Raw genomic sequence first — 19,776 nt, 5'->3', positions numbered from 1 at the left:
ACTGTCAGTTGCCATCCCCTACATCTGTAACCCAACCCCTCCCCACTGGTCTCCCAAGTTAGGAAGTGCAAGGGAACAGAATCACCCCCTGTACTGAAGGAATGTCTAGTTCCTGCTCTTCCAACGCTGCTGCCTCTGTGACTTGGTACATGAGGATCACTCCTGAGGACGGAAGGGCAAAGCCATGCCCCCTGGAAGGGCCCTAGGGGGGCATCCTGATGCCTCTGTTCTCTTCTACGAAGCAGTGGTGCAGAGGATGGGGGCCAGCAGGCGTTGAGTGGAAACCAGGCTAGAAGTGGGAACAATAGCTAATAGTTGTTGTAGACTTAGACCTAGCTCATCTTCACCACAAGCCTGTGATGGTGATGCTGTTCTTAGGATTCCACCTTTCCAATGAGGAGCCTTCGAGCAAGTAAGGAACATTGGTTACCCTGGGAGTGAGTAGCAGTTGTGAGCTGCTGGCTGGGGCAGGTGCGGGAGTGCTGGGAGGTCCTCTGGGAGAGGCAGTGGCCCTGGCAGGTAGAACCAAAGAGCTGGGAGGGAAAGTGCTTAGAGAAGGCTCACACCTGAGCTGTTTTCATGCCCTTTGTCTTCTTTTTCCCCCTTTTGTCTCTCATCATTAAGGAAAGTATCTGTGAAAGGCACTATCCATCACAGCACTGCTCGTCAGGACCGAAGAGGGAGGATCCCCTTGGGCCTAGTGGAAGGCCTCAAGGACATGGTGTAGGGTGCTCCCCATGCATCCTCACCAGCACTGCAGGAAAAGCCAGGTGCTCACCCATCTGGAATGGAAGCAAACAGAACAAGTAGGAACAGCACCCTGGGAAACTGAAAAGGCACTCGACTTGGAGAAAAATAGATGCATGTCCTAACAGTGTGTGGCTTTGAGAAAGCCACTATCTCGCTGGCCCTCAGTTTCCCTTTCTGGAAAACATTGGAATAATACCCACCTCATAGGGCATGAATGAGGAGTAGAGGGGGACCACAGATGTGAGATCATGTCCTAAACAATACGCAGCTGTGTTGGGCATCATGGTTTCCCATGGAAGAGAGCGGCTCTGGGGCAGGTGCAGAGGGTGGCTTCCCGAGCCCTCCTTCCTCTTCTCCATCTGCTCAGCCTCTCACTCACTCATTCATTCTGTTACTGAGTGCCCATTATGTCTAGCATTTTCTAGGCCACTGAGGATATAGCCATAAACAGAACAAATAAAAACCTTTGCCTTCATATTCTTTTGGGGGAAGTCAGATAATAAGCAGACAGGAAAATGTACGACTCTATGGAGAAAAATAAAGCAGCTGGTGGGGAGGGGGTATATTCATTGGCATTCCTGACAAAGTGACATTTGGAGAAATACTTGTAGGAAATGAGGAACCAGCCCGCTCAGGTGTGGGGAAGGAATATTCAAGGCAGGGAGAACAGCCATGCACAGGCCCTTAGGTGGGCACACTCATGCCTGTTACAGCAAGAGCAAGGAGGACCATGTGGCCCCGGTGCTACAGTCAGATAAGCAACAGCGGGATCAGGTGGGGTTTTGTGGGCAATCATAAACGTTTAGCTCATTCTGAGATGGGAGCCCCTGGTGGGCTTGAGGCAGAAAAATGACCTGATCTGATAATGTCTTTACAAAGTGATGCTGGCTGCTGTGTTGAGACAGCACTGTAAGTGTGGGCAAGGGCAGAAGCTGGGAGACCAGTCAGGAGGCTCCCCACCCAGCAATCCAGGCAATGGAGCATGGTAGCTCATCTGACCACCAAATCTCATTTTCCAGAAGACTTCTGTTTTAAGACATACATTTTGAGCAATGCTAATCAGGTCCAACACCCTTGTTTTAGAAACCAGAAAACTCAAATCCCAAGAAGTTAAGTGACTTGGCCAAGAATATTCAATTTGTGAATAGCAAAACAAGAAGTCTGCTGCCACCACCGCTGCCAATATATCCTGATTCTGAGCCCAAGAGCCAGGATTCTCCTCAGAGCACTATTGTTGCAGCTGAATATGAATCTGGAGCTCAGAACTGTATCAACAGTATTTAAAACCACGAAGCTGGAGGAGGTCCCCAAAGGAGTGAGCACAGAGGGAGAAGAGGTTCAGGGAAAGAACATTAGGCCTCTCAGTGCTCAGTGATTAGGAAGACCAGAAGTAATCTGCAAAGAAGACTGACAGGAAATGGTCATCAAGTGCCTTCAACAGAGAGTAGTAGTTCTGGTTGCCTCCAGAAACGAAGAAAAAAAGTGTTTGAAAAAGAGGGAATGATCAACTGTGCCAAATGTTCTGAAGGGTTAAGAAAAAGGAAGACTGAGATTGAACTACTGAATTCAGCAACAGCAAGGCTATTGGTGACCATGACCTTTTTTGAGGGAATATTAGGAGCAAAGATGTTGAGATGGGAGTGGATTCAGGAGAGCTGGTGGAGAAGAGTTGAGGTGGTGAGATAGACAATTCTTCCAAGTAACGCTTCCTTGCTGCTCCTTGGCTGTTGAGGGTCCATCAGGCCCACCTCCTATCCTTGTCCTTCTCCTACTCCACTTTCCATTTCTTGTCTTCCTTCTCCCACTCTCCCAAAGTTTGCCTGTTCCATCTTCCCCTCCCTTAAGCCCTACTTTCCTTCAGGAAAAAAGTCACCTAATGAACTAATATGCACTGAGAGATTAATAAGATTTCATTGATGTTTTGCTGCCTCCAAGATCATGTGGATTTTAACAAAGGATTCCAATAAATAAAATGTTTTCTCCCAGAGGTAATTATGGCAGCCACAGATTGGAGGAAGGAAAAGACAATGAATCTAAAACACCATATTGTCCCTTATCCATCATTATCCAATGCCTACTGTTGACCTGCACAATTTGCAAATATATAATTTTCTCTTTAAGATGTAATTTATTTGTGAGGGAGAGCAAGAGAGTACAAGCAGGGAGAGTGACAGGAGAGGGAGACGGACACCTAGGTGGCTCAGCGGTTGAGCGCCTGCCTTTGACTCAGGGCATGATCCTGGGGTCTGGAGATTGAGTCCCACATCGGGCCTCCTGCATGGAGCCTGCTTCTCTCACTGCCTGTGTCTCTGCCTCTCTCTCTCTCTATCTCTCATGAATAAATAAACCTTTAAAAAAAAGAGAGAGAGAGAGAAGCAGGCTCCCCACTGAGCAGGGAGCCCGATGTGGGGCTCAATCCCATGACCCTAAGATCATGACCTAAGCTGAAGGCAGACACTTAACCGAGTCACCCAGGTGCCCCAATAAATATGTAATTTTCTATTTTGAAATAAACTTTCATACTGAAGAAATGATGCAGAACATTGAGCTCATTGCCTAGAGCAGTGCTACTCAAGAGATGTAGTCAAGACCCACTGTGAGTCTCTGCAAGTTGCAAGACATGTGAAGTAGTGTGTTACTATAATAAAGTTCCAAAGTACAAATGGTTTTCTTTTGTTCGTAAATTATCTGAGGGAACCCTGTACGCATGAGATTCTCCGTGTGTTCTCTCAGAGACGGTAAGGGCCAAGCAGAGTCACAGCTTGTGGGCTGAGATCTGCCCATAACCCACAGCTACCCAGATCTAATTTCTGGATAAGACTGAGAGGTGGAAGCTTTGAGGAGCAATGCTGGTCCTCCCCTGGGCAGTAAAGTAAGTCATGATTTTTTTTAATGATTAAAAAACCAACACGAGAAATTCTAAATGATCATTGGTAACAAGACTATCAAAACCAGAGACTTCGCCAGAGTAGGGCGAGGAAGACACAGCCCTCCACTCCATACAGGACTGCTTCCTTGAAGGTATTGATGGCAGAGACTGCCCAGCAGCATTCGAAGGAAGCAGACTAGCCTGCCAAAGACGCCAGGCCAGAAGATCCAGAAAGCTCTGACAAAGATGGAGCTTTCATCCAAGTCCTCCTTGGCTCCCAGAGAGAAAGATCACGAACAAAAAAAGGGCAAAAGTTAGCTCGCCCCTTACGGTGGTCACAGACACTTTATTAACATCTTAGTTCAAGTTGAATTTAAGGGGGTGGCAGAAATCAGTGAAGGGGCCAGAGGTACAAAGTTCCAGCCATAAAATAATTAAGCCTTGGGGATGCAATGTACAGCGCGGTGACTATAGTTAAAATACTATATTCCATATTTGAGAGTTGCTAAGAGAGTAGATCTTAAGAGTTCTCATAAAACACACACACACACACACACACACACACTTGTAACTATGTGTGGTAACGGATGTTAACTATACGTATTGTGGTGATCTTTCTCCAACGTATATAAAATGTCGACTCATTATGTTGTATGCCTGAGATTAATATAACGTTATATGTCAGTTATACCGAACCCCTCCCCCCAAAAAAATCATCATTCTCAAAGAAAGTTTACTCCTCTCAAATCCATTTGCTTCACAGAAGCCATTAGGCTTCCTAGAATTTTTATTACTTATCCTAATTAGCCCACAATAATAAATACTAAGACCCCAAGTCCCCTGTTACCTTTAGAGGGTGGTGGCAGACAGAAGTCACAGGACTGGTGAGAGGTTTCGGTAAGTAGGTAGGAGTCACACTGCTGAAGACTGGAGGAAGAGGGTGGGAAGATGATGGGGAGTCTGTAAAACAAACCAAGTCGGGGCTCCCGGGTGGCACAGTCTTGGTTAAGCATCTGACCCTTGATTTCAGCTCGGGTCACGATCTCAGGGTCGTGGGAATGAGCCCTGCGTGGGACTCTGTAATCAGCACTGAGTCTGCTTGGGATTCTCTCTCCCTCTCCTTCCATTCCTCCCCCACCCCACAAATAAATAAATGTTTAAAAACAAACCAGGTCAGGCTGCGAAGATGAAGAGAGTCACATTTATAAGGAGCGGTACATTATCCCCTTGATGTTTCTTTATAAAATATACATTATCAGTTTTTATTTCAAGAAAATTAAAAAAAAAAGAAAATTATAGTAACTGAACCCAATTGCATTAGGTAAGCCTACCTAAGGCTACCCAACATTTCTATAGGTTCAGAATCAGAAAATGGATTTCTGGCACTGTTGCTTTTTCTGTCACTTTGCAAAAAGGTATTAAGGAATTAATTACAAGTAGACTCCCCATTAAGCACAGAACACCAGGCTAGAGCAGAAAGACTTGGCTCTGTTAGAACGAGCTGCACACTGTAGGCAAGTCTCTGTGCCTCCCTGTGCCTTGGTTTCCCTATTTATAGGATGTGCAAATATATTTAAAGTTTCTTCCTTCCCTAAGAACTAAAGATGTTAATTTGAGATAAGATTGGCCTTCTGTTGTCAGTTAGTTTCCTCATGTGCTGCATTTTGACCCTATTAAGTGTAGCTGAAGGGGGAAAAAAGTCCTTCTTATTAAAAATCTAATCAATAGAAGATATGCTTTCATTCTTACCACACAATCCCTAGAAGAGCTATTTAATACAAATATATGTGGTACTGGTTAAGAGCAGTGATGTATTTCCTAGCATTATTTTCAGACAGAATTTATAAGCACCAATCTGGGTCTCCGTCTTCTAAGGAGCGTTTCTGTGTGCTTGGAGTAAGGGCTTGATTTACAACTCTCATTCTTTTGCCTTAATAATGAGAAAATTTTCCATATGAAGCTGGGTCTTTCCCTAGCTCAGTGTCCTAATTTCCCCTGTCAAAATAGCTTTTTTAGGGAGTCTCTATTGTTCTCAGTTAATTTTAACACTAAATTAAAAGTTTCATATGGTGGTGATTTTAAAACATTTTACTCTGAATGCCAAAAGGTACCTCCCAAACTACTTGAATCATAATTGTTACCATCGTTACAATAAGGTTTTCATATAGAATCTCTGTTAGGCCCCAAAGTGTTCTCTAAAGACCACACTTTGAAATTTCTGTTCTCTCAAAACATACCCCATACGTTAGATAAGGGGTCGCTGACCTCATCTTACAGACTTAATAGTCAGGAGAGCACATAACTTCCCATTGGATTCAAAGGAAATAGTGGCATTTAAATCCTAAATCTAATAACCTAATGCTATTCCAGTGGCTTACCCTCTTTTTCGCCTTTTTTTTTTTATTCCAAGTTTTCTAAAATCATCTGGGAAGTAATAGATCATATTTAATTGTTCAGGCTTTTATGCTGCGCTTTCAGAATCGCTTCTGATTTGTGGTCTGGCTCCAGTTCAGTATTACCCAGCACTAGGTTTGTTTCATCCACCCAGTATCAAAGCTCCCTCACTTTAGCCAGAAATTAAAATAATAGCTTTCAGTTTCTCCTCCCCGTCAAGGAGCTAGTCAATAATGCAATTTGCCATATTTTGTAGATGACTCTATATGCTCTCCATTAAAGCTGGATATATAATCCTTTTATTTATTTAGCAGGGGCTAAAGACAGAACCTTTTCTTCCTGACAACTTTACTTTCTTTTAGCATTATGAACTGTCCTGAAGCCCGCAAAGGGCGAACTACCAGATATTACCTGCTCCCCTAAATAAAGCCTGGGATACCTGCAGTCACTTTTCCTTACATCTCTTCCCCTAGAAAGTTTTACGCAGCCAAGTGTTGAGTGAGGAGGGAAGAGTGAAGATACCACCAGTGACCAAAGTAGTCATATAGTTCTAAAATGATTAAAAACAAAACATTCCAAATACAAAAATTTTGTGGTGTAAGTCGTAGACACATGACAAACACCCCCAGAGTAATCTGAGCTCTCGCCTACCATTAGCACTTTTTAAAGCCCACATGCAACTTTGATTTGTGGGTTTGTGCACAAGGCCATGCAGTTCAGTGCCCAGAAATCTTGAGGGCTGGCTTCTTTTCTCTGCTGCCTCTGACTGACCTTGTGCAAATCACCTCAACATCCCAGTTACAGGAAAGAGAGGTAATCCCACAAGCTATCTGCCTTCCACCTTGACTCATATCTCCTGGATCCCCAGAGAATGTGATGTGGACTAGACACAGGTCCTGTGAAATTATTATCTTAGAGGTGACTCTTACATAATGAGGTTAACCCTCCAATATCTCCCACAGTTCAGGTTAAGCTCCAAACTTCAGCACTTCCATCCCTTAAAGTAATCACTTGAAAATTGAAGGTAAGGGTTAATGACTGCAGATTCACTCTATTTTCCTACTTTAAACCTAATTTAACATTAAAAAAGTCTTCCTTAAAAACTTACTTTTAGGGCAACCTGGGTGGCTCAGCGGTTTAGCACCACTTTTGGCCCAGGGTGTGATCCTGGAGACCCAGGATCGAGTCCCACATTGGGCTCCCTGCATGGAGCCTGCTTCTCCCTCTGTGTCTCTGCCTCTCTCTCTAAGTAAATAAATTAAAAATCTTAAAAAAAAAAAAACAAAAAACTTATTTTTAAAAGTTAACTTTTGTTCACCTGCAATTCAGATGAAAACATGTTTTCTATGTCTATACCCTTTTGATTTTACTTGGAGGGGCAACATGGATTATGAGCTAAGAGCATATATAGCTTGGGTTTAAACCTTATCCCCAACACTTCCTAGTCATTGGCCTTGGACAAGTTATTTCAAGTCCTTGTGTCTCAGCTTCCTCTTCTGTAAGTGGGAAAAATAGTACTTTTGAAAAATAAAAATCTAATCATGTCACATTACAAAAACAAAACCCCTTACTTGCTAACTCTTCTTAGTCAAAACTAAACTTACAATAAAAGTGTTCTGAATTTTCTATTTAACTTGTACAGCGCAAAAATAGTCATCCTTGTTGAAATAGTAACTATACTCGATAAATGGCAAGGTTCCAAATCTCCTATCTCCTAAGTTTCAAAGTACATTTTGTTAGGAATAAAAAGTTAATTGATTAACAATGGAGTATCAAATACTTTTAAGTGAATGGAGATGTGCATTATCAAGGGTTTTTGGTTTGTTCCTTGCAAAACAAAGCAAGCTGATTCTAAAATGTATGTAAAAATGCAAAGGGCCAAAAACATCCAAAGCACTCTTAAAGAAGGATGGCAGGCTTTACTCCAGCCTATCATAAAGCTACCATAAATAACATGGAGTAACATTAACACAAATAGATAAACAGAACCAAGAGAGGACCCAGTAAATTCACACAAACATACACAGATGCTTGATGTATACCAGAAGTATACTATATAGCTCAGGACAACAAGCTGGCTACACAGAAGGATCCTTCCTCATACATTCACAAATAATTTCCAGGTAGAATCAACAACACAGCGGAAAGGCAAAATTATAGAGCACTTTTTAACTAAAACAATTTTAAAAGATAGTATCTTCATGACTTCAGAATAGGGAGAGATTCCTTTTAAAAAGACATTAAACAGGGCAGCCCCAGCGGCCCAGTGGCTTAGCACTGCCTTAAGCCCGGGGTTTGACCCTGGAGACCCGAGATCAAGTTCTAGTCAGGCTCCCTGCATGGAACCTGCTTCTTCCTCTGCCTTTGTCTCTGCCTCTGTGTGTGTGATGAATAAATAAATAAAATCTTAAAAAAAAAAAAAAAAAGACATTAAACATAAAAGATTGGTAAGTCTGCCATTAAGGTCTGTTCATCAAAAACACCATGGAAAAAGTAATCCAAAGAGGAAGAAGATGTTTACAACAAATATAACTAAGTAATGATTAGTATTAAGAATACACCCTAAAGGGGCTAACTGGGTGGCTCAGGCGGTTAAGCATCTGCCTTTGGCTCAGGTCATGATCCTGGGGTCCTGGGATCAAGCCCCATGTCAGACTCCCTGCTCAGTGGGGAGCCTGCTTCTCCCTCTCCCTCTGCCTGCCACTCCCCCAGCTTGTGCTCTCTCTCTCTCAAATAAATAAATAAAATCTTTAAAAAAAAAAAAAGAATACACCCTAAAGATAAATGAGGAAAAGGACAGCTGACACAAACACAATAGAAAGATGAGTAAAAGTTTTGAATGGACACTTTTCAAAAGAAGAAATCCAATGACCTGTAAACATGAAGACGCTCAATGCCATTCCTAATCAAGGAAATGCAAAAATAAAACCACAATTAAGACCTACTACCAAAACATCACACTGGCTAAAATTACTGTCTGGTAGTAGCAAGTGTTAGTGAACTGGAACTTTCATACATGCTGGACAAGGGACGGTGAGAATATTAAATGTTAAAGATATGCATACCTTATACCCCATGAAATGAACTCCTAGGTAAATACCCAAGAGAAATGTTTATGTGCACAAAGATGCTCATCGCAGCATTGCTTATAAAAGCCCAAAATTGAAAGTATTATAGAAATGCCCACCCCACTAGATTAAAGTGGGATTGATAGGAATGGCACATTATACAGCCACCAAATGAATCAACCACACTTACACATGAATTTCATAAGCAATGTTGAGTCAAAGACACCAAACATACATACAGTATGATTTCATTTTTATAAGGCAAAAGTAGGCAGCAAAACAAATTAACCATATTATTGCATACATAACTGGTAAAACCATTTTTTTTTTTAAAGGGGGAAGTACTACTTCAGGATAGTAGTTACCTCTGAGGGATAAATAGGGTATCCACAGGGTACCTGGGGAGATTCGAATGCTGGCAGTAGCTTTTCTGCATCTGGCTTGTGATTACATAGCTGTTTGTTTTACCCATTAAACTGCACACCTGTTTTGTGTACTTTTCTGGAGGTTATAGTTGACAGAATTTGGAGAAATTGTATACCAAATATTAATGCTGATTAAATCTGTAATTATTAAAATAGTGCAGGAAAAACTGCAAGGCACAGAAATAGGCCCATACCACAAGACACATGGGAATTTAATATTCTACAATGATAGCATTACAAATCAGTGAGGAAATGGCTTAAAATACTGAACTCCCCCAAAAAAAATATTGAACCAATTGGTCAACTATCTGCAAAAATTAAATCTTACAACATCTTCAAATAAATTTGAGATGGATTAAAAATTTCCTTTTGAATTAAATGGAAGTATAAAATGGAATTTTTTAAAAAGTAGTAGAAGAAAATAAGGATGAATACATATCCATCTTGGGAGTAGGGAAGGCATGCTCAGGCATAACAAAAGTAGTCTTCTAAAGAAAACTTCTACACCGAAACACCACAAACTGTATTAAAAAGAAAGTAACACACTAAAATAAGAACATATGACAAAAGCCGGACATCTTAATTCATCAAGAATTTATAGACCAATAAAAACAGCACTTTCCAAGAAAATAGTTAAAATATGAATAAGCAACGCTCAAAAGAATGACCATTAAGTGGTCAATAAACATGAAAAACCATCCTTCATTAAGCAATCAAAGAAATATAAATTTAAAAAATAATCCTTTCTTGTAACTGATTTGCAAACACTTTGAATATCAATTTTCAGTTCTGGGAGTTCAGTATTGCTAGGAGGAATTTAAAGGGACTCCATCTTTGTGGTGGGTGAGGTCTATCGAGAATCTCAAAAACTTATATACTTCCAACTAGCGATTTCACTTCTAGAAGGCTATCTTCCAGAAATAATTTTTTGGACAAACGTGACTTTAAGATGTTAATCACATTGTTTACAGTTTACACTGTAACTAACATTATTAAACAATAAGTTGATTTTAAAAGTTCTGGCAGACCCATTAAATTGAATATTCTGTAGCTATCTAAAATGCAAATTATCTATTATGGGAAAATGTTTAGGACACATAGAGCAGGCTATGAAACAATATATATAGTATGATTGCATTATTGAAAATAGAAACAAAAAATACGTGAAGTACATATACCCAAACCTTAATAGAAGTGTTCTCTGGGTGATCCGACTACAAGGGACCATGTGTACATGCATTTGAGCCCTTCCATATTACTTGGCTTTTCAGAATGTATCCTTTTATCCTCTAAGGAATAATTTTATGTTGTGAAATACATTTACTATTAGTTTTTAAAAGTACAAATAATTAATTTGTTAGCTCAGTATATCTTTACATTGGGGGGGTGGGGGAGCTGGGGTGGCAGGGGCATAGAAAGCTGTAGCTGCTCCTGGAAGTTCATGCTAGAGAACTGAGCTCTTCTTCTCACTCCTAAATGTGTTTGCAGGAAAATTTCATATATGAAAGTCTCTTTTAAAGCAAGATAAATTTAATTAAGCACCAGTAAAATACCACCATTAACATTGTAAGTTGCTCTAATATTTTATTCTTCCTTTCAACACTGTTTGAAGTCTCCAACATATTAAACAAAGAAGTCTTATAACAACTACATAATCCTTTAAAATTACATAAACACAAATACATAAGAGATTGAGATTTCTGTAGCCTAAATATGCCTCTTTGGATGGGGGAGGGGGGCAATATATTGACAATCCAATTGTAGCTTTAAAAAAAAAAATGGTTTCCTTACCAAAATGAACCTGTCAGCTCTGAGAGTAATCACCTCAAGTCAGGTCAAGCCTAAGAATAGCTACTCCCTTCACCTACAACAGTCACCCTAGACTTTCCCTCCAACTCGTGTTACTCCAGGCAAATCTGATCATCTAAAGATCATCCAAGCTCCAGCATCACTAAAAGTACTCCTTATTCCTAATCAGAAGAAAGATAGCATCCTTCCTAAGGGAAGACGGAAGTAGACAAATATTTAAGAATTTCCTAGGAGTGTCTTCCTAGGTACTTCACATGTGTCCAATACCTCAATAACCCCATGCAAACATGCACAAAATTCTCTAGACTGCTCCCTTCATTACTCAAAAGAGGAGGGAACTTTATCTTCCTAATTCATTTTAGCTGATGCCTGGGGCAACCAAATATTTCACTGAAAGACATGTAATAAATTCCACTGAGATAAGAATAAGGAAGAGCAGTTACCTGCCTCATTTGGCTTAGAGGAAAAAAATACTGTGCTTACTATGTACTAAAATATCAGACCAACACACAACATACTGCAAAACTTTAATACAATATGATTAAACATAATATTCAAATTTTAAACTTTCTAAGCACATGAAAGTCATCTTCTGAAAGACACACTGGGCTATTTTTATAGCTACCTTTGTGTAACTTTGTAAAACTCCTCCCCTCAACAATGTGACTCTGATCTTGATACTTGGTAAAAAGTCTGATGTAAGATCATGATATCTCAACAGGCAGACATTAAGGTGATGATTCCACTGCTCATCTTCAGAATTCATCATCAGAGGACCGATCATCTTCATCCCTTACTTCTCGATACTTCCTCGAAGTCTCCCCTTCTGGATTATAGCTCTGCATCTTAATATTCAGTCTTTCAGCTAATTTTTGTGCCGCGAGTTTGGCTTGCATCTCCTTTAAAACAAAAATCAAAGCAAAAAGTCACACATTCACATCTTTTTCCCTACCATTTTTCCAACAGGGAGTCACTTAAAGAACACTGGAAATAAAGGGGCATACCACTCCCCTCAGTGCTCTCTAGCAGTGTGCAAGTTTGAGGTTGTGCCTACTGCAGATACAGGGGGGCAATGCTGGTGAGAGCTACTAGCCCACCACCGCTATGGTCAGATTTCCACTCAGACAGACAGTGGTGCACTGATTACCCCACTTCTCCACGGCAAACTGAGTAACAGGCTAAATGCTGCAACAGTTGCAAATATGAAAAGATTTTTAAGTATGTGGATACATGCATGTGTACATACACACTCACACAGCAGTTTGAACTATCAAATGCCAAAAATCACTAATGCTGTCCTGATTCTCCAACAAAGAATCTTCTTTCCTAGATGAAATCATGGCTTTTAGGCTTGAGATTTACATTTCAGTTGCACAATGAAAAAAAAAATCAAGAAACCAGTACTTCTAAAAAGCTAACTATCCCCTCTCCAAATTAAGTTCCCATGAAAGTTACTATGCAACACAAAGCCACATAAATTTCAGATGCAGGCAACGTGCTCATAAGACACCCAAGGGCACAACCTCTGACTGATGGCAGGGGCAGCGCAATTTTTAATCTGGCTCTTCACTTTTCTCCTGCTTCTGCCCCTACAACTTGACCCTCTCCCCGTCCTTCCTCTCAGGCCATGAATATTCTGGGTAGGCAGAACTGAAATGGGAGCTATTACCACTCTGCCAAGGAAACCAGTTTCAAAGGAACCAAATTCAAGCTAAATTGGACAGGCACTTAAGATCATATAAACAATTTAGAAAACAATTCCCCAAGGGTGTAGTTGTAAGTAGGCAATAATACTCTAATACGTGAGGAAGAAAAATGGCTAAAAAGGAATGCCTTGAAAATGCCAATCCATGCCAAATGAATTTTTGTAAAAAGTCAAGGCTGAAAAACAGCCTCATTTTGTCTTGAATAGTGCCTAGTGCCTGATTAAGATCTAGCAAAGCAATGCCAGGAAGTTAGGCTATTTTCCTGGAGGTTCAAACTCTTACTATCTAAGGATATTGGATGCTTTCTATTCTCCCTCCAGTCTGCACAACTATTTCCTCCCATCTCATTACTCTGTGCACAAACTGTCCATATACGTGCTTAGAGTCCTGGGCAGAAGTCCCAGATCTTTGAAGAAAGTGCTGTAAGAAATTAAGTCACCATAGGTAGGCGATTCTTCTGTCTTCACAGGGGCTTACAGATCATGCTTTTAAGTTTACTGTCTGAACATGTTGATAAAACCACAGTATTCTCCCAACATTACGCTCTTCCCTGTCTGGCAAGAGACAGAAACCGGGAAAGTTCTCCCTGATTCTTGGTTAGCTTCTACCACCGAGAACCTCTTGCATGGCGTTTCCAAGGTAGAAGACAGAGAAGCAAGGCTTCTGCTAGCCTGACAGCATGGGCTTTAAGAGACTGGGGAATTTTGCAGTAGTCTCCTCCCCGTATTTTCTGGCAAAAACCACTCAGCTGCTGCACCTAGCTGTGAGCATCTCCAGCTGCATCCTGTGGTTCTAGCAGCTTCAAGACTCTCAGAGAACTAGAGGCTCACATCTGAAAGCTACTGGCATTAGCTGACCATTTCTCAAGCACCTACTCCCTTCTATCGAGTCCTATCCTTTCTGAACTTTCCAGAGTAAATTCTGACTTAGCAGCATCCAACACACAGACAAGAAACATTTAGAGCTCTAAATACCTCATAACTCTGTTTCTGCTGTTTCTGAAGTGCCAAAGATTCTTCTATGGAGAGCAGCTGGGTGGGCATATGGTGAAGTGGTAGAAGGCGAGCTGCTGTGATGTCATCGAGATGCTGCTTATCCCTGAGCCGCCTCTCTTCTGAGGAAAGGGGAGACCCTCTTCTCTGCCAATGGCTAGATGCAGATTCATCATTATGTTGCGAAGGTAATCTGAAGGAGGGGAAATTTGTATCAGCGGACTACTTTCTTTTTATAGACACACATTTACAACATTCCCACACAGAAGTGGCCTTCAACCTTAGCAGTGAATTCTCCTAAAAAGATAATAGTAAGGAGTTTACCAGTATTTATATATGTAGGTAAAAATCCTGTTTCTAAACATACTTCAAAACCAGTATGTAAATTAGCACCTTTTTGGAGAATAACGTGACAATCCACTGTTTCAACAAATAGGTAGACTGGTAAGTTCTTTGCATTTTCCTTCACTCCTCCAACCTTACACTTGAACTGAAGCCGTCTTTCCATCTTTTCATTCAAAAAACATTTGCGAAGGGGTTTGCTGTCCAGTAAAGGGAAAAAAACTTACGGACAGTTTCTGTGCAACACAATACCACCTGGATAATACCATACATAGAGGTGGTATACATACTATACATGTTGGCACAGTGCAACATAAAGTAAACGACCAGTTTTATTGGGAGACGGGGGAGGGGGCTGTCAGAAAAGCTTTAAGAAAGTGAATTTTGAGGAGTCTTGGAATAATAAATGCTCACTGTGTCAATGAGGGGAAAAGGCATCCCAACAGGGAGTGAGGGCCAACATGGTGCTGCACAAAGGGTGTTCAGGGGGTGGGGTGGCCAGGAAAGGCAGCGAGGTAAGGCTGGTAAGTACACCAGGCCCAGTCCTCAGCGAAGAGTTCTGTTCTATATAATAGGTTCAGATTTGCATTGTACAAATTTCACTCTGACAGCAGTGGAGAGGATGGACTGCTGGAGTTAAGACTAGAATCCAAAACATGCCAGTTATAGTCCATGAGAGGGATAAGAGCCTTCGTTTTGACAGGAGGACAAAAATAAGAATGATCAGAGATAAAGGTCAACGAAATATATTATGTAGGTCTTTACAGCTGGCAGATACAGAGATGAGGCAAAAGCAAGACACCTTAGGGAAAAAAACAAAGTGCTGACACTATGAATTTAGGGAATATGGGAGAAAGCATGGGAAGAAGTAAAAGTTCTATGCTATATATAAATCTAAAGTGCCACAAAACACCCACAGGGCCAGGTTTCATTGGTAACTGGCCACGCAAATCTGAAGTTCTATAAAGACCGAAGCTAGAGGGAGATGAGGGGCAGCCACCAGCATCCAGGCGGTACATGGAGCCAGCATGGCATGGAGGAGGCCAAAGGAAGAGCAGAAAAAAAGCCAAAAACTGCTCATTCTTGGAATCCCTCGACAAACACCTAACAGACTCATCCAGGCCCAGCCTTTCCCGATCTGCTCTGACAAGAAGCATCTGGCTCTCCCCACTCTGACTTCCAGCTAAATGACCACACTACCACAATCAGTGTATCCACTGACTACATGATGCTTTAGGTTTTCCAGCTTCCTGGAGGTAAGGAAATGTACCTCCCTGAACACAAGATGAGAGATTACTTAGAAAGAGTACAAAGATTACTTTTTGTTCCTCACTAAAAATTAATGTTCTATAATTCTGGTTTTTATACAGAAGTAAATAAAATGTTTTCAAGTTAAAAAAAATGGCAGGGTTGAACTTGAAAGTTTTTTTGTAATAGTTCTATAGTTCTTTGAAAGTTTTAGGTATTTCTAACTAGAGGTTTTCAGTTTTTCAAAGGCAGGCAGTAGTGATTCCACTTTGTATATGATGTTACACCCTGCTAAAGTCAGACAGGTAGGATACCAGTGGCTACTCCCTGAGGTGAATGTTACATCTGCACACAAGGAAGTAACATCCTTTTTTCTTCAAAGAGCTTCTCTTTTTCTGCAGATCTCAGTAACAAAACTATGGCGAGGAACTCAGAAGCAAGGTTTGCTCCTCCTGCCTCAAATGTTTTTGTGTCTTTAACCCCTTCTCAGCTACCTTCCCCCTCAAGTTGTTATGGTCTAGTTCAAAGTTCTTCCAAGTGTGGAAGCCTTGGGTTTTCATCTAGACCCTGAACTCCTGAGGAGCAGGACCTTTACTTCTGTGTCACCTCAGCACCACCTGCTTACATATAGTCAGCATACTAATATGTTTTGATGACAAGTCCATCAGCTTTTTTCCCCTTAGCTTACAGTCTAATCAAAGGGGGAACTGCATAACAAACAATTGTTGTGGAAAATAGTCACAATAAATTCTCAACTCTGGGTTTAATATCAAATGTTGGCTAAGCATCCTGAAATTTAATACTTCACCTGCTATGTGAAACCTATCCAATTTGGCTAAAAACCTAAAGTATTTTTCAGCATGAATCCTCCACTCCGGCCAGGCTGTTTCCACAATATGCTCTTTCCTAACTATAAGGAGGTCCCACACAAAGTCCACTGAACTGAAAGCATTCTTCCTTTTTTTTTTTTTTTTTTGGTTTAACAAATAGTACATTTCTGTGACCAGCCTGTTTCTGATAGTACTTACACATTAGTTTTAAATTTATGTGCTGGGGGCACTGGGTTTTTGGCTCGAATTTCTAGCACTTCCATGTAATGAGGCTTCTTCTGTGCCCCACTACGGAGCCTTCCCAAGTTTTCAGCACTCCTGCTCTCTTCTGAGTGCCCTTCACCCGGGTCCACAATTGTGATCCTTTGTAACTTATCAATAAACAGGTTGTAAGAGCTGCTAGAATTATCTTCTGCTTGACGTGAAACCCGATGTTGAGGGAGACGCACATTAGCTTCGGAAGAGGAAGGTGCACGGGCTCTGCTGCTGGAGGCTGGGCACCTATTCACTGTGTACTCCACTTCTGGAGCTTCTTCATAGCTTTCACCAAAAGGATGTACAAGTCCCTGTTGCTGTGAGGTTGTTTGAGATGACTTGATGTTACTTACAGAGGAAGAGCCACAAACTAGTGATGAAGTATCAAGTACCTGGTCAGAATTCTGGGCCTTATCTGTGTCCACATCAACAACTGCAATTGCTTTTTGCTTTAGCTCACAGTCTAAACTAACAGGATGAAACAGTTCACTTTTTCTTCTAACTTCTTCACATTCTGCAATGGCAGCTTTCAGTTTGGCAACAGAGTCTAAGATCTTTTTACCTTTGTCGGGCAATTTGCAAATGAATTTTCTGTTAAATGGGGAAAAAAACACACATGTATTTGTTAGAATCATGTTTTTAAACTTGAGATACAAAGACAAAAGCATTATCCTCAAAGGGAAAAAAAAATCTATCTTTAAGCCAAAAATCTGACTTCCTACTGCATCAGAACAGGAATAAAGTAAAACGCATTATCTAAATACTCTAAAAATACATGATGCAGAAATAAGTATTCCTCATCTGTCTAATTAGAATTTCAGCAAAAGTATTTTAAGCACATAATATCCTATAATACACCCCAAAACTCGCAGTTTTTAAAGTGTGATGTCCAAGGCCTTCCTAAGGAGGGGACGTGGATGGGTCTGCATGGTCAAAATTATTTTCATAATAATACTAAACCATTATTTGCCATTTCCATGCTCCTTTTCTCATATGGGTATAATGGGAGTTTTCCAGAGGCCACGTGATACTGCTCTGATGGCTAATCACTGTGTATTCTTGTGTTTTAAAGATCTCTCACCTGTAATTACTTTTTTTTCTAATTTATTTATTTTTGGGAAGAGAGTGAGCGCAAGACCACAAACGGGAAAAGGCAGAGGGAGAGAAAATCCCAAGCAGACTCCTGGAGCCGACGCCAGGCTTGATCTCCCCACCGAGATCCCGACCTGAGCCAAAACCAAGAATCCAACGCTTAACCGATGATGCCACCCAAGTGCCCTTCTCACCTGTAATTCCTAACACACCAATAAACACCAGTAGATGTTTTGTAAGTAGATGTTTTGTAAAACACCAGTAGATGTGTCTTGTAAAACAAGAGCTCCTTGGGACGCTCCCTAAGTCTTAACAGTATAAAGGGGGTCCTGAGACCAAAAGGTTAACTCGCTGCTATAGATTTAAAAAACCATTCTCACAAAGTACTTGAACCTACTCGAAAGCTCCCAAATGGTCATTTGTCCCTTTTGCTGACTGACAGAAATTCCTTTTCAGTTTCTCTTTTTTTTTTTTTTTTTTTTTTAATCTCTATTAGAAATGGAGGGAAGATAGATTACACCTCTGGCTCTCCATTCTCTCACATTACATTCCTTCCCACAATTACAACACCGAATCCCTCTCCAGCTGAGATTCCTACATGTCCTCAGCCTTCTCTCTCCGGATCCTCATGACCACTACTCTAGCTTTCCCCCACCTCCCCAGGATTTTATTTATTCACGAGAGACACAGAGAGAGGAGAGAGAGAGAGAGGAGGGAGAGAGAGAGAGAGGCAGAGACACAGGCAGAGGGAGAAGCAGGCTCCACGCAGGGAGCCCGACGTGGGGCTCGATCCCGATCCCGGGTCTCCGGGGTCACGCCCTGGGCCGAAGGCAGGCGCTGAGCCGCGGCGCCACCCAGGGGTCCCCCTACTCTATCTTCTAAGTACATCTAACTAACTCCCTGTCCAACTCAGCACCCCCCGAGTAAACTCAACCTCGGAGCTCTTCCCCAATTTTCCTGTTCTTACCAGTGGTCCTCCCTACAGGCTGGGAACTTCAGCCATCCCTTTCAACTACCTACCCCGATTATTCCACGCCTGGTCGGAGTGTTCCCAATCCGACAACTACTCTTCTACAGTCCCCCTTGCTGGGAACTTCTCTGAAAATAACCTCCAGCTGTCGCCTGCCTCGGATTCCTCCAAAACCATCCTGCACCGATCTGCTAAATGAAGCGTCCTTAAAAAAAATAAAATAAAAAAATCACTCTCATTATGTTGTTCACCTGCTAAAGGGAAGTCGGCCAGCTGGAGGGGACAAACTTTTCCTGCCTAATGCAGCACTCCAGACTCTCCCTCTCCTTCCTACAGCTCCCGTAGGAACGGGACCGAGACGGAACTGACCCGGTGTCCTGGGCCCGGTCCGGGCGGCAAGGGAGGCGGAGGTGCCACGGGATTTAGGCCACGGCCCCTCCCTTCAGGGAGCCGTCGGGGTAGCAAGGTCATTAGCACCGCGGAGGACTCAGGGACAGCTGAGACTCCAGCAGCCGGCCGTTGGGCCCTCGCGCGGCCGCCTGTGCGGCGGGAGGCCGTCCGCGGGCCGGCGGCACCCCCGGGTCTGACGGAGGGAAGGTCACCTTCCAGGGCAGGGAACCCGACGCGGGGGAGGGCAACGAACGCGTCCCAGGGAGCCCCGACCGGAGAAGCCTGGCGGTGACTCGGCGGGACCCCAGCTTACTCGTTGCGCAAAAGTCTCTCCTGGCGCTTCAACATCTCCCGCAGCTCCGCCAAACTCCGCCGCCCCAAGTCCTCGGGAACTTGGGGCTCGAAGCCGCGGGCCAGCGAGGACATTCTGCGGGGGCTGCGGCTGGCGCGGCGGCGGGCACTCGGCTCCCTCGGCAGCCCCCGCTGCTGGCGCCGGATCCGCCGCCGGCGTGGACTCCGAGGTACGAGCGGGAGCCGCCATTTTCCCGGAAGAGCGGGGCTTCTTCGAGCCGAATCGAGCTTTATTGAAACACCGGAAACAAACACAGGCGAGGGGAAGGGGGCGCTGGGAGGAGC

General features: G+C 42.4%; 1 protein-coding gene across 1 annotated transcript; it reads right to left on the bottom strand.

The window, feature by feature from the left end:
• Positions 1-10,085: 10,085 nt before the first annotated feature.
• On the bottom strand, positions 10,086-19,706 carry POLR2M (RNA polymerase II subunit M). Its single transcript, XM_025472668.3, has 4 exons — positions 19,454-19,706; positions 16,632-17,279; positions 13,996-14,206; positions 10,086-12,214 (listed from the first exon to the last, which is right to left on the bottom strand). Exons 1-4 carry the CDS (start codon positions 19,564-19,566, stop codon positions 12,071-12,073), a joined length of 1,116 nt encoding a protein of 371 aa, XP_025328453.1. The 5' UTR covers positions 19,567-19,706; the 3' UTR covers positions 10,086-12,070.
• Positions 19,707-19,776: the final 70 nt, after the last annotated feature.

The sequence above is a fragment of the Canis lupus genome, chromosome 30 (assembly GCF_003254725.2).
Source record: "Canis lupus dingo isolate Sandy chromosome 30, ASM325472v2, whole genome shotgun sequence".
In the NCBI taxonomy this organism is placed as follows: domain Eukaryota; kingdom Metazoa; phylum Chordata; class Mammalia; order Carnivora; family Canidae; genus Canis; species Canis lupus.
The sequence above is the reverse complement of the archived record's forward strand: the minus strand, read 5'-3'. Positions and strand labels throughout refer to the sequence as shown.

Bases quoted from the DNA above. Each gene is read 5' to 3' on its own strand.
- POLR2M (XM_025472668.3), bottom strand. From the start codon at position 19,566: ATGTCCTCGCTGGCCCGCGGCTTCGAGCCCCAAGTTCCCGAGGACTTG. The intron at 17,280-19,453 runs GTAAGCTGGGGT...CCCATTTAACAG, and splicing joins GAGAGACTTTTGCGCAACGA to AAAATTCATTTGCAAATTGC. The intron at 12,215-13,995 runs GTATTTAGAGCT...TTTGTTTTAAAG, and splicing joins AGCAGAAACAGAGTTATGAG to GAGATGCAAGCCAAACTCGC.